General features: G+C 44.6%; 1 protein-coding gene across 1 annotated transcript; it reads left to right on the top strand.

The window, feature by feature from the left end:
• The first annotated feature begins 35 nt into the window (after nt 1-35).
• On the top strand, nt 36-9,249 carry prox2 (prospero homeobox 2). Its single transcript, XM_076161629.1, has 5 exons — nt 36-1,233; nt 2,477-3,986; nt 5,680-5,787; nt 7,127-7,321; nt 8,397-9,249. The coding sequence occupies exons 1-5, from the start codon at nt 1,208-1,210 to the stop codon at nt 8,562-8,564; spliced, it is 2,007 nt and encodes a 668-aa protein (XP_076017744.1). The 5' UTR covers nt 36-1,207; the 3' UTR covers nt 8,565-9,249.
• Nucleotides 9,250-12,653: the final 3,404 nt, after the last annotated feature.

Here is a 12,653-nt window from a genome sequence, read left to right as displayed (position 1 = left end):
TCACCGGAAATGTATCGCTTTTTGGCGAATATGAAGCGAATATGAAGCAAACACACGCAACCGACGAGGTGAGAAAACTTCCCTTTAAATGTTTAATCAGAAAAATTGCAATGACAAGCACACGGTCAAAAAACGGTGTCACCTCAAACATTGTCGCGCTCCAAAACGACTTACGTCATCAAAACTAACAGGTTAACTAAGTTACAAAATTCCAAATTCATCACATCTATGCATTACTAAATTATGCCTTGTATATTAATATGAATCTTATGAACTATAATCAGTATCAATATGATGATAATATTCATATTTAGCTCTGACACTCAGGGCCACAGTTAAGGGGCTCATCCCTCATGATGTGTTTAAATGTCACTATGTAAATATGTAACTCTGGCGCCCCCCAAGATGGAAAATACAATAAGATAAGATATCCTCTGTAATCACAATTAGATAGACTTTTATTGAAACTGTTTAAAATTACTCCAGTATTGCAGAATTGGAGTTGGTTTGGGTACATATACCACACAAACACTGCACTGTACTTATATATGGAAGAGGAGAGGTAATAAACACACACACACACACACACACACACACACACACACACACACACACACACACACACACACACACAGTTAAAGCCATGAATTAGTGTGTGGTGTTTATGTTCAGCACAAACAAGTTGTCCTATAATGAAATCAATGAGCTCTTCTGGCCTAGGAAATGTACGAAAAGCAAGTGAATCACCTTAAACAGTGTGTTTAAGATGACATTGACTAATAATAATAATAATAATAATAAATAAAGTTCTCCTGAGCCAGGTGCTGGTACCCTAAACTCCCCTGTTGTAAGGACAGCAAGCCTGGGCAGCCTTATGAATGAATGCCTAATTAGGCCCATATAAGGTGTACAAAGAGGACGGCGCTGCCACATTCAGCAACATTCTACGCGAGTGTTTACTGAAATCACAAATTGGCCCCTCAGTCAGCAGCAGCAGCATCACTGCAGCAGCAGCAGCACCCAGCCGTCCAGCCTCTCTCCTCCTCCCTCTGACACTCATGAGTCTCATGTGCCCGCGGCCATCTCTCCCGAGCCACGCCCCGCCCCGCCCCGCTCCGCTCCGCTCGCGCTGTGCTGCTGTGCCGTGCTGCTGACCGCTCGCGCCTCTCCTCCTCCGGTGTGTTCACTCTCCGCGCGGGGCCGTCAGATGTGCAGCTCGTCCCGGCGCAACAGGTAAGAGGAGCATCACCAGCGGCTCACACACACACACACACACACACACACTTCATCACTGCGGGGACTTTATTTGGCAGAGCTGACACGAGATTTAACGTCACAAAAAGTTGGAAGAGTTTTCAGCTGAGTTCTCAAGTTTTTTATTGCTGATTTTTTTATTCAATTTATATATATATTCCGATTAGATCACGCGATGAAAGAGAAAACATCTTCCCCCAAACTGGTTTCATTTATAAATTATGTCCGTCTTTAGATTTTTTTTCCTTTCATTGTTTCTCCATCCGTCATTTAAAACGCCAAAAGAAAAATTAATGTGGAAAGATGTAGATGAAATTGCTGCCTAGTTTGTTGCCTGTTTGTCTTTTAGAAACAGATTAGGCAGATTTGCCTGAGCTGATTCTTACTGAGAGGCCATCTTCATAAATAGTGTAAATAACTAAACAAGAACCCACTGCCAAATATAGAAATCTGTTTTTTAATTGTTGATAACATTGTACTTGCATCCAATTCAGCTTCTGTCATTGCCTAACAATTGTTGTATAAACTTAAAGGCAGTGACAATGTAATTATGGTCAAATGATAAAGCAAGTAAACACTGACTGTAGAATTGAAATCAACATTTTAAATATTGATTATCAAATCTAATAGTCGCTGAAGATAATTTTGACTATTCATCTGAAAACTATAAAACATGAAGATTATTATTATACTCATATTATTTAGTAATCTCTACACATCCGTTTCTTATCCAGGTTTATTGTCTCCATTAGATGTATAAATGTAACTTGTCATTGATTGTTTTATGTCTTTCACCGTCAACAAATAACACAAGATGAAAGAATAAGAATGAGCTCTTTTGTTGCTGAGGATCGAAACATTTCTTCTTTTTAGATCTGAGGATCTTGGAAACAATACAGAGGTCTTTGATTTTTCTATGAATATATAATAACTATTCTGTTTGGTGAAACAATGATTTTAAATCCACAAATGTTATTTCTAAGCTTTAGTGAGAAGGATGTATCTATTACTTTTATTTGATAATTTTCCCAATCAATGTTATCTACACACTATTGTCGTAAATGTAGAAAGCTAATGATGGAAATCGTGTTATGGTGCAATAGACGAGTGAGAAAAGTTTAGGACCTAATTTCATTTACCCTAAACATGTTCACTTTGTTTCAGAACTTAACTGTGTGCTGCATTTACTGACTTTTCAGATTTGATTCTGCATTGTCCACAGCCAAAGCACTTCACCAGTTCTCTCACTGAGTGTGAACCTCAGTCTGCCTGACCAGATCATGCACAACTCCAGTGAGGCCTGCCGAGAGGACAGCAAATCTGACCTCATGTTACCTTGCTTCCGTAGAAGCATGTATGAGGATCCTCTGGCCTCGTACTCCAGCGGATCCATCATTTCCCAACTCCTCCGGAAGACCATCCACAACAAGAGGGCACTGGAAGAAAATCCCTTCTACCTTTCCAGCGCCACTGCTGCTGACTCCGGCCAGGAAGACCAATGCAGTGTGTCTTCAAAGGACAGCACGGCAGAAGCTGCCTCACCCAGTGGACACATCTCAACAGGGGCCAGCCTGGAGATGGACCATCCGTTGTCTGACCATCTGCAGGCCAAGAGAGCCAGAGTCGAGAACATCATCAGGGTCATGGCGGGCTCTCCTAACAGCAAGCCACACGGGGACAGTGAGAGGTCTGAGGCGGATGCCAGAGAGATCAGGGAGGCCAGAGAAGTGTACCGGGAGAACAAACGTAAACAGAGGCTGCCTCAGCATCAGAACCACAGCGTTGGCAGCCCAGCAAACAGGAACCCTGGAGCCAGCAGTGATATCTGCACCAGCAAGGACGAGGAGTGTCACAAACTGAAGGAGCAGCTCCACAGCATGCAGAGGCTCCTGCGCCAGCTACAGGAAAAATTCTTTCAAGTTTACAACCAGGAAGATCCAGAACAGGCAGAAAACACAGTGGAGTCCAGCTTCACAGGCACTGAAGATGATTTTGAGAGGAAACAAAACCAGCTGCCTGCAGAGTGTAAGGACAGGATGAAGGTTTACATGGCGCACCAAAGAGAGAGTCCCAACTTGCACGAACTCCTGAAGCAGGAGCTCTCCAGGGCTGTGAATGAATGTGTGGATAAGGTGTTCAAGAGGGTCTCCTCCTCTGGCCTGGATCTGTCCCCTCAGCAGCACAGGTGTCTGTCTCCAGAGATGCAGATCAACGTCGGCTCAGACAGGAAGAGCCAGCAGGCAGGATCCACCCAGGAACAGGCTCAGGTTGAGGAGGCCGCAGGGAAACCGCGGCCTTTGGAGTTCTACGAAAGCACCGAGACCCAAAGCCTTCAGGACCAGACTGAGGCGCTGTCGCTGGTGGTCCGCAAGCCGCCCGTCCCCCCTCTGAGCTCGGTCCCCCCAGCGGTGAAGAGGCCCTATCCAGTTCACCAGACACCATTTCAGTTCAGCTACAGCACCCCTCTGCACGACAGCCAGATCCTGGAGCACCTGCTCAAATACGGGCCCCACTCCAACTTCGCCGGCCTCCCTTGCCTACCGGCGACGATGGACAGGACCTCCCCGGACGCGGTGGACTTGCCCTGGGACGCCATGGCCATGAGATCCAAGGTGACTTCCACCCACTTGGGCCACCACCCTCGCCCCGACAACCTGTGTCTGCCCCACGTGAAGATGGAGTGCGGCGAGCTGCAGAGCATGGCCGAGCGAAACCCCTACATGTCCCTCAACATATCCTTTCATTATTAGAGAGAACTGTCTGATCTAAATCTAAAGGTAAAACAGTTGGTCTTATCTGTAAAGCTGTTTAATAAGGAACAATTTAACCCTTTTTTTACTGTATAAAATAATCTAAATTCCAGCTAATCAAATCTATTTACCTTTTTATTTACCTAAAATGTTGACATTATCAGCTTGCAAAACATAAATCAGAATAACTCCCTTGATGTTGAATTGTAATGGGATTGTTTTATGCTGAAATAGTCGAAAGCAACAGGGTTTATTTACCCCGACACTTTGTCGTCTTACGCAAACTCCATATTTCAGATCTTCCATTTGAACACGGCAGGTTGAGGTTCACAGCCGCATGGGCAGCACCAAGCAACAAACTTCAAGGAGAATATTGTCTTTGATCTCGCTAACCCCACAGAAAATTATGGCGTCTTCTTTAATCTGAGCGGAGTAATGACTTTAAGTCCAGAAAAAGACAAATAAAAAGGAATACAAGGCTTTGATAAGAATTGCCAGGAACAAAAGCCGATTTTTCAAAGGCAGAGAAAGCATCGGTCTCTGTTTCAGGAAGCGGCGTTTTTTCAGACTTGAAAAGGTGCAGGATCTATTTCTCTATCATCAGAGTGATAGGGGTGCATCTAAAAGGTCACATCTGAGTGCTGGTGGAAACCACAAGTGCCTCGCAACCACAACACTTGAGCTCTTGTCTTGAGCATTTGTTGTTGGATATGTCTGTCAAAGGTACTACACAGAGAATACAGCCCGGCATTATCGGGCCCTATAGGAGCTGAGAGTGGATTCATCAATGACAGGGAGTGAAGTAATATGTAGAAGCGACGCGGCCGTCAGCCCGCTGTAGTAAATTAAAGTTATTTCTTGCTATTAAACTCATCACATGAACAATAACTGTGAATACTGGGTTAGGTGCGTGTCAGTCAGTGTTGTTGCCGTGTCGCAGGGCGTCGGGGGCGGGGGAGGAGGAGGAGGAGGAATGCTATGTGGCGCCTGTCAGGATTCGCTTTATCTTTACAGTGCAAAGACTCTCTGCCTCTCTTTGAACAATACGGCATCAATGTTTCATCGGCAACTTCCTTATTTCAAAGGTAGGGGTCCCTAATAAATGTGTAGCGCAGCCTGAACTGATAAGTAATAATATGACCTAAGGCGTGGAGGTGGACTACACAGGGAATACTGCCCCGGCATCTTCATCGCCGCCGGCAACAAGCCCGAGAAGGAATTGCATTTATTATTATTCATGTGATTATTTATTTTTATATGTATTATTAATCATCACTGTAAAGAAATTTGATTTAGTTTGATGTCGACCGTTTGAATTATTTCACAAATACAAAACAAGATTTGGCAAAGATTTATGTGAGTTAGAATAAAGTGCAACATATGGCGCCGACTAATCAACTTCATTACAGCTCCTTTTCCCAAAACATCTCAAAACAAGCAGTCTTAACTGTCAGCCATGAAGTGCTTGAGTCTCTAATTAAAAATCCCTAATCTAGTTTGTAATACTGTTTTGCCAATAAGCACATGTTGGGGTCATTATTGACTCTGCGGTTAAAGCCCAGCTGTTCTTCGGCCAAATCCAATTTGGCCCTAAGATTGAGGCAACACAATACTCTGCCCCTGCTATCACTTTGCACAACTGTCACATTCTGCTGCCCTTAACGTGAACGTGAACATCCAGGAGGGCCTCACCCCCAACCATCTGAAGAAGGCCAAGCTCATGTTCTTCTACACGCGCTACCCCAGCTCCAACGTGCTGAAAACCTTCTTCCCCGACGTCAAGGTAACGCACAACATCACACCAAACAACGGCGCAAACTGCGGGCGTTGTTTTCTGTGTTTATCCAACGTTGACTTGTCAGAGCGCGGCGGGGACAGAATCAGCAGTGTGTCGGAGGAGAGAAACAAAGAGGCAGAGGGTTTACGATAACAAAGCCACTGAGCTGCTAGTATGTCCTGGGGGCAGAGGGAGATACACGGGGCATTCTCTCTGTGAAAAAAAGCCACTCCAGTCAGCAAATGGAGTTGACAAAGGACTCTGTAGGCAAGGCACTGCTATTGAGAGTCAACACAGAGTCGGCATTAGACTTGTGCCGCAGCAGAGTGCCAGTGCCTAACCACAACATCCTGTGTGTTTTGGCCTCCGGTCTCTTGTCCTGACGCCTTTTTCTGTTGCCTCTTCTTTGTCAGGCTGTCACCATTAATCAGTTATAATCCAACACTTCACTTACAATTTAAACAAACAAAAATCTATTGAACAACACCTTTACTGGTCTACGGCATGAATGGCAAACATCATGTGAGTACAAATATCAATCACTCCATTAATAATCATCTATAGTGAGAGCCATGCCTCCTTGCCTCCTCTCCTGTCCCTACATCTGTTCCCTATAGTTTCCTACACATCTGCTTCCTTCTCTTCACCCCTCACTTCTGCATCTCTCACCCTGCCTTGTTTTCTCCACACACCTGTTTCTTCATCAGCTCTCATCTCTCAACCTATAGCTCTTCCCCTCCCACCCCCCCCTCTGGACCAATATGGGCCCCTATAGACCCTCTCAATCTGCTCTGACCCCTGGGGTCGCTGCAGCCTGCGAACGTCTCCTCCTTGCTTACAATCCTGCGGTGGGAAGTGGCAGGGAACAAAAGGCCGGCTAATCCCAGTGTCTGATTCCATCCTATCAGCCCGACTCAGTGAGAGGGAAGCTTCCTTCTGTCCTTACGCCGCCGCGCTCTCACCCGTCACACCACAGAGAAGAAGCGTCTTTGATGCCTGCCCAGCCCTTAGGCATTTTTTTTCCTGCCTTTCTGGATGACGAGATAGAATAACAAGACTAATGTCAAGACTGAGTTTAGAAACACAAAGCCCCCGAACGCTGCTAGTTCCCCCTGAACACTGGTGGGAAAGGATCAGTGCAATTAATGTTGAGTGGAGTGACAGACTGAGACGATTTCATTTAGCCCCAAAGTAAAAACCTATTTACAGAACAGCTACGAGGGACTCTTTGTCTTGCTCAAGGACACTTCAGTTGGGTAGCTGCTTGTCCCTTTGAGCACTTCTCCCCCTATGCTACCTTGTAATCAAATGAAGCACTTTTCCCCTCTTTCTCTCCTTTCTTCAGTTCAATCGCTGCATCACCTCTCAGCTGATCAAGTGGTTCAGCAACTTCCGGGAGTTCTACTACATCCAGATGGAGAAGTTTGCCCGCCAGGCCCTCGCCGACCGTGTTAGCAACGTCAAAGACATCACAGTGAGCAGAGACTCGGAGCTGTTCAGGGCGCTGAACATGCACTACAACAAAGCCAATGACTTCCACGTGAGTCCTCTTCCTCAATCCTTCCTCACTCAGTTTCTCAGATGTCTATTCTTCCTCTTATTCAGCATTGATGTGACTTTATTTCACTTTCTGTAGACTTCTAATTGTTTGTTTTGACGATCTGATCCTCGTCAGCCTGATAATCTGTTGTTTATGGAACATTTTAAAGTGCTGAGTAGTCATTAATGTGTCAGAGTAGTCACGGTAGTTACCAGCATGCTGAGGTAAGTCAGAGCTCCAGCTCCATTATGTCCCCGCGCTGACCTGTGTGTCACACTGCACCTGTGTACTGGTCAGTCAGCCTTTGCAGCCATTATCCAAACTCCAGAGTGACGCTTTATCAAACTGTGGGAAGAGGAAGCCGCAGAATCCTGCTAAAACAACTCAGGATTAGAGGGCCGGCACGCCTGAGCGAGACTCAGATTGCTACTGATGCGGAATGCTGAGAAAGACGCTATGAATTCCGAGGGAGAAGGGCCTTTGGTGGGAAAGGGACGGGACCGTTTTCTTTACCTTGGGACGAAGACATTCCTTTCCCAGGGATGTTTCTATCGGGAGATGAGGGGAAAGAAAAATAACTTATGCCAACAACTGTTGTGCAAACTGGCCAATGGGTGGGAAACATGTCCTCCCATCATCTCCCATCATCCTTTGCATCTAGACTTCACTTGTTAATACGCTCCGATTGACCCCGACGTAGTAATGACTTTAGACAGATTCCTGCCCTGACTTGTGCCTCAAATGAGCTCAAGCTTAACACCTCTGAAGTCCAACCTCTGGTTTGCACTCTTATAGAATCTGTACTCTGCTGGTTGAAGCTGTGGGTGGAATTCCAGTGAAGAAAGCTGACTTTCTCCAATATTTAATTCAAGAATGAAGAAAAACAAAGCGGTCTAATGAAAGAGACCTCTAATAAAAACTTAATGCTTGTATGGTTGCGTTGATTGCGTGCGTGCAGAGAACAAAGAGATGAGCTTCCTTTCATCATGGCGCAGGTCTCCATAAACTAAAGAGTGTAAACCTTCAGGATGCAGCTCTCACCCGGCTCCTCCGCGTTCTCTCCCCCTCCTTCCAGGTTCCCGACCGATTCCTGGAGGTTGCCGAGATCACCTTGCACGAGTTCTATAACGCCCTTTCCGAAGCCAAAGATTCCGACCCCACGTGGAAAAAGGCCATATACAAGGTGATCTGCAAGCTGGACAGCGATGTCCCAGAGGAGTTCAAGGCTTCGTCCTATTTATAGGCAGAAAGACCGTATAGAAGTGAAGGAAGGTGTATGAAGTTAGTCACTCTGTAGTGTTATTTCCACATTTCTATTAGTGAATTGTAGTGAGGTGAAGTGTAGATGTTGGATAATTATTCATTTTGTAAATATATACAAACACACACACAAATTTAAAAGTCAAATCAAGTCTGAAATGCTGTTTGTTCCCCTACTTGGTTATTGTAACATTTTAATTCTTTAATGGTTTATTCTGTTGTTAAGTGTTCACTATATAGTCTGCCTGAGGGCCTTTAGATAGAAAGATGTAGTCATTCTTTTCATATAAGGTTTATTCCATAGAAAAGCCCCATTTAGATGATCTCTTTCTTTTTCTTTTGCAATTACTGTCAGAGTTAGTTTGCTTTCAATTAAATTTAACCTCACGTATCTGTGTGTGTGTGTGTGTGTGTGTGAGTGTGTGGGTGTGTGTGTGTGTGTGTGTGTGAGTGTGTGTGTGTGTGTGTTGTGTAAATGTACATGTGCTGCTAATGGATAATGTTCTGTAATTATGTTCTAACTATAAACTGGAGCGAATGTGCATGTTTGAAGAGGATGCCATGGGTTTATTATCATGTATAAAGGTTTGGCCTCGGGTCGTGTAAAGTACAATCATTTTCTGCTATTTTAGATATTGTGCTGGAATGGTTATTGAAAATAAAGATGCACTAAGTTATCATACGAAAGATGTGTTTTGGTTTTCTTCTGTAGTAACTATGACGAATAGGCTTTGAATCACAATGAGGATCATTTCAGGGACACACTCCACAGTCATGTCCCATAATAAACCTCTGAACTAGGATGAAATTCATACATCAACCCATCTATAAACCAATCATTGTAACTCTTTCTTTAAAAAATGAGGACTGTTCTAATTTCCCTTTATTTTGAATGTAATTTCATACATTTCCCCAGAATGGCAGGTTCATATTTACTTTGAACACCTCGGTATCGTCCTCTTGAAATGAAATTAAACCTCTCTCTCTGGTTTTGAGCAACCATGAGTAATTCCGAAGATGGCTTTTGAATGGGTTTAGAAAGAATACCCAGTAGGGGAAATGTTGCACTTCAGCAGCAAACATCTCCCTCTCCCCCTGAACACACAGTGGCCCAGCGCCGGGGGCCCTAAGGTGCCTCTAATCCACGTCCAGCAGCCGGCTGGTAAATGTCCCCCAAACTATGCCGTCCACATTGTTAACCGAAGCCAATTCAAGTCAACTTTCTAAGGCCTGCATTCATTGTGTGGCCGCTGCGGATGCGAAACAACTGCCATGTCTTAAAAAACAGCCACAATGCATTCTGGCCTCATGACGAGCGCCCGAGGTGACCTCATATCACAGTTGTGCCACCAAAGCAAAATTCCACAAAGCCGTTGACTCTTTCTTCCAGGCACCAACTCAGAGTGTGCTGATCGGCAACACACACACACACACACACACACACACACACACACACACACACACACACACACACACACACACACACACACACACACACACACACACACGACGACTTATTTCAATGCTTTGGGCTCAATGTGAACAGACAATTAAAGGAACTACATAGCTGGAGTAAATTAATATAAATTATGTAGGACACAAACTACCTTCACAATAAGAATATAGAGAGATACACACCACAGCCTGGACAACACTTTCTTGTCAGTGTGTGAGATTATATTGTCAGTGCCCAAAAGCAAACATTTAATTGGAAAACCTGTGAGGCTCCCAAGCACCAATTACATCAGAAATGATTACATTAAAGAAATTAAAACACGTGCTGGATTGGCTGATGACAAAGACCGGAGACAATAAACCTCACTAATCTTTTAATAGACATTTCTTTTCAATTAGATCGGCCTTCTTCAATAAATTGATTTACACTCTCGACTCAATTAAAACGCCTCCGGTTGAGCCAAAGTGTTTCTGCTCAAATTAATTTGTTGTGTGACATTTAGAGAACAAGACTTGGTGACGGCTGATATAATGTGAGAAAACAAAGAAAGTACCCTTAACTGTTACTGCCTCAGGCTGACAACATGTTAACTTCAACTGAGCAGCAGAACACAGAGTCCTCCGTTCAATCAGGTCAGACAGCACACATGGGGATGGAGATGAAATAAAAAGTCAAATACAACATTCTAAAACGTTAATATGACTGAGTGGATACTACTGTTATCTGTTTTTATGACTAAGAAATGTTTATTTATATCTCCTGTGCATGTGGCAATCAATCAAAGTTTGGAAATCAATCAATATTTGTAATCAATCTATATATAACAGAACCAATGGAAAACAATACGCCGTTCTAAAGAGAAGACAAAGGTGATCATATAAATAGAAACAGCACCATCTAGTGGACATTTGCTGTAACACACAATCCTCAGCGCCTCAGTCACATCTCTCTGCTCCAACTCTAGAGTGCAATACTGTGTAGTGTATTACATGATGTGTGTATGTTTTTTGTACATTTTCATATGGAAATGACATAATAATTAAGTCCAGAGGTGAAATTTAACCATTAAATCTCACTGTCTGACTCTGTTCTTTGGTACTTTCTCCACATGACAGCATATTTATCACCACAACTCCATTATTGAGATGTGGAAAGTGGGGATGTTGGGTACATGTTAGTGTACATCTGTGTGTGTGTGTGTGTGTGTGTGTGTGTGTGTGTGTGTGTGTGTGTGTGTGTGTGTGTGTGTGTCATATTAATAAGAAAACTAAGCCGGTCTCTGCATAGCAGGGTGCTGGAGAGACAAAGGCAGGATCAAAGACCTCTGAGCTGGAGACAAAAGGGAGAGACAAGTCGGGGACTGGGAGCACTGGGAGCACTGGGAGGCTCCCCCCTGTTTAATCCCCTGCTCACAGATACGAGGATGTGTGTGTGTGTGTTTTTGAGAGGATCATGGTGGGAGGACACAGGGAGCAAAGGGAGTACAACTTGAGAATGGAGGCCACTGACTTTAGGCTGCCCTTCAGACAACCACTTCTTGGTGTAGTTTGGTGTGATCACCAGTAAATCTTTATTAATTTTAATTGGAGCCCCCATTTAAAAGAGCAATTAAAGCGGATTAATCGAGCCCATCCCGTATAATGTCTTCTGTTAATTAGTTTGTCAGCACTGTTTTAATATCGCTTAATGACTTCATATTTCAGGGATGACATTAAAGGGATGCTGAAGGAAAAGAAATGGCCTTATCACAAATGTGCCGCTTTAATGGGAGATGTCCCCAGCCAACGGGCAAGGTCAGGCCCGGGACCGCAGGGGAGGACGGGGCTTCAGGGTGGCACCACAGTCAGCCACCTCCAGGGGCACACACACACACACACACACACACACACACACACAGACACCTACACACACACTCAGCACATCACCATCCACTCAGACTAAACATTATTCTGGAAATCAAATAGTGTGGATCCAGGTCAGATTGCATTACATCACGTGAATCAGGGTTGTTATGGTAATGAGCCGTGCGAAGCAGGAAGTTGGAGATGAGGTGGGCATGCGTGTGTGGGAACCAGGTGGTCCACAGAAGCAAGGAGGGACCGAGGTGACGCTGCTGCTCCGGTGGACGTAAACACACAGAGGAACAGCTTCTGCTCCGTTCCTGCTCAGGGGTTTGATGTTTGATGTAAGCGTCGCCTCACACGGCCCCTTTATGTTAATCTGTGACGCATCGCCCTCACAAAAGTGGTCCGGCAGCAGCGAGAAGTTGATAAAAGCCAACAGCACATCCTCCTTATTGCAGCCCTGGCTGGCGTGCATCCCTGCTAATTTGAGTGTGCCCTCGCACCTCCACTCTCCTCAGCAGATTCATAAATCTCATTCCCATTATCCCACTAATTAGCCAGGATTACAGGAGCATGTAATGCCCCCGCTTCCCAATAGATTGATTGGAGGACGGTCTCTTTGTTTTGAAATCACTTCCTGATTGATGTACAGAGCCCTAGTTTGCAATTGTAATGGCCCAGATGTTAACAATCAAATGCGTTTCCGCTCCAGGAAGTAACAGTCTGTCATGGAAGAGGAGCCAGCCGAGCGTGTAACGACACATCACAGGAG

This window comes from Genypterus blacodes, unplaced genomic scaffold, assembly GCF_046128005.1.
Source record: "Genypterus blacodes isolate CSIRO-AG114 ecotype Tasmania unplaced genomic scaffold, CSIRO-AGI_Gbla_v1 ptg000112l_1, whole genome shotgun sequence".
NCBI classification, from domain to species: Eukaryota; Metazoa; Chordata; class Actinopteri; order Ophidiiformes; family Ophidiidae; genus Genypterus; species Genypterus blacodes.
Note: the sequence above shows the minus strand (reverse complement) of the source record. Positions and strands in the feature narration are given on the sequence as shown.

Bases quoted from the DNA above. Each gene is read 5' to 3' on its own strand.
- prox2 (XM_076161629.1), top strand. From the start codon at position 1,208: ATGTGCAGCTCGTCCCGGCGCAACAG. The intron at 1,234-2,476 runs GTAAGAGGAGCA...CATTGTCCACAG, and splicing joins AGCTCGTCCCGGCGCAACAG to CCAAAGCACTTCACCAGTTC. The intron at 5,788-7,126 runs GTAACGCACAAC...TCCTTTCTTCAG, and splicing joins CCTTCTTCCCCGACGTCAAG to TTCAATCGCTGCATCACCTC.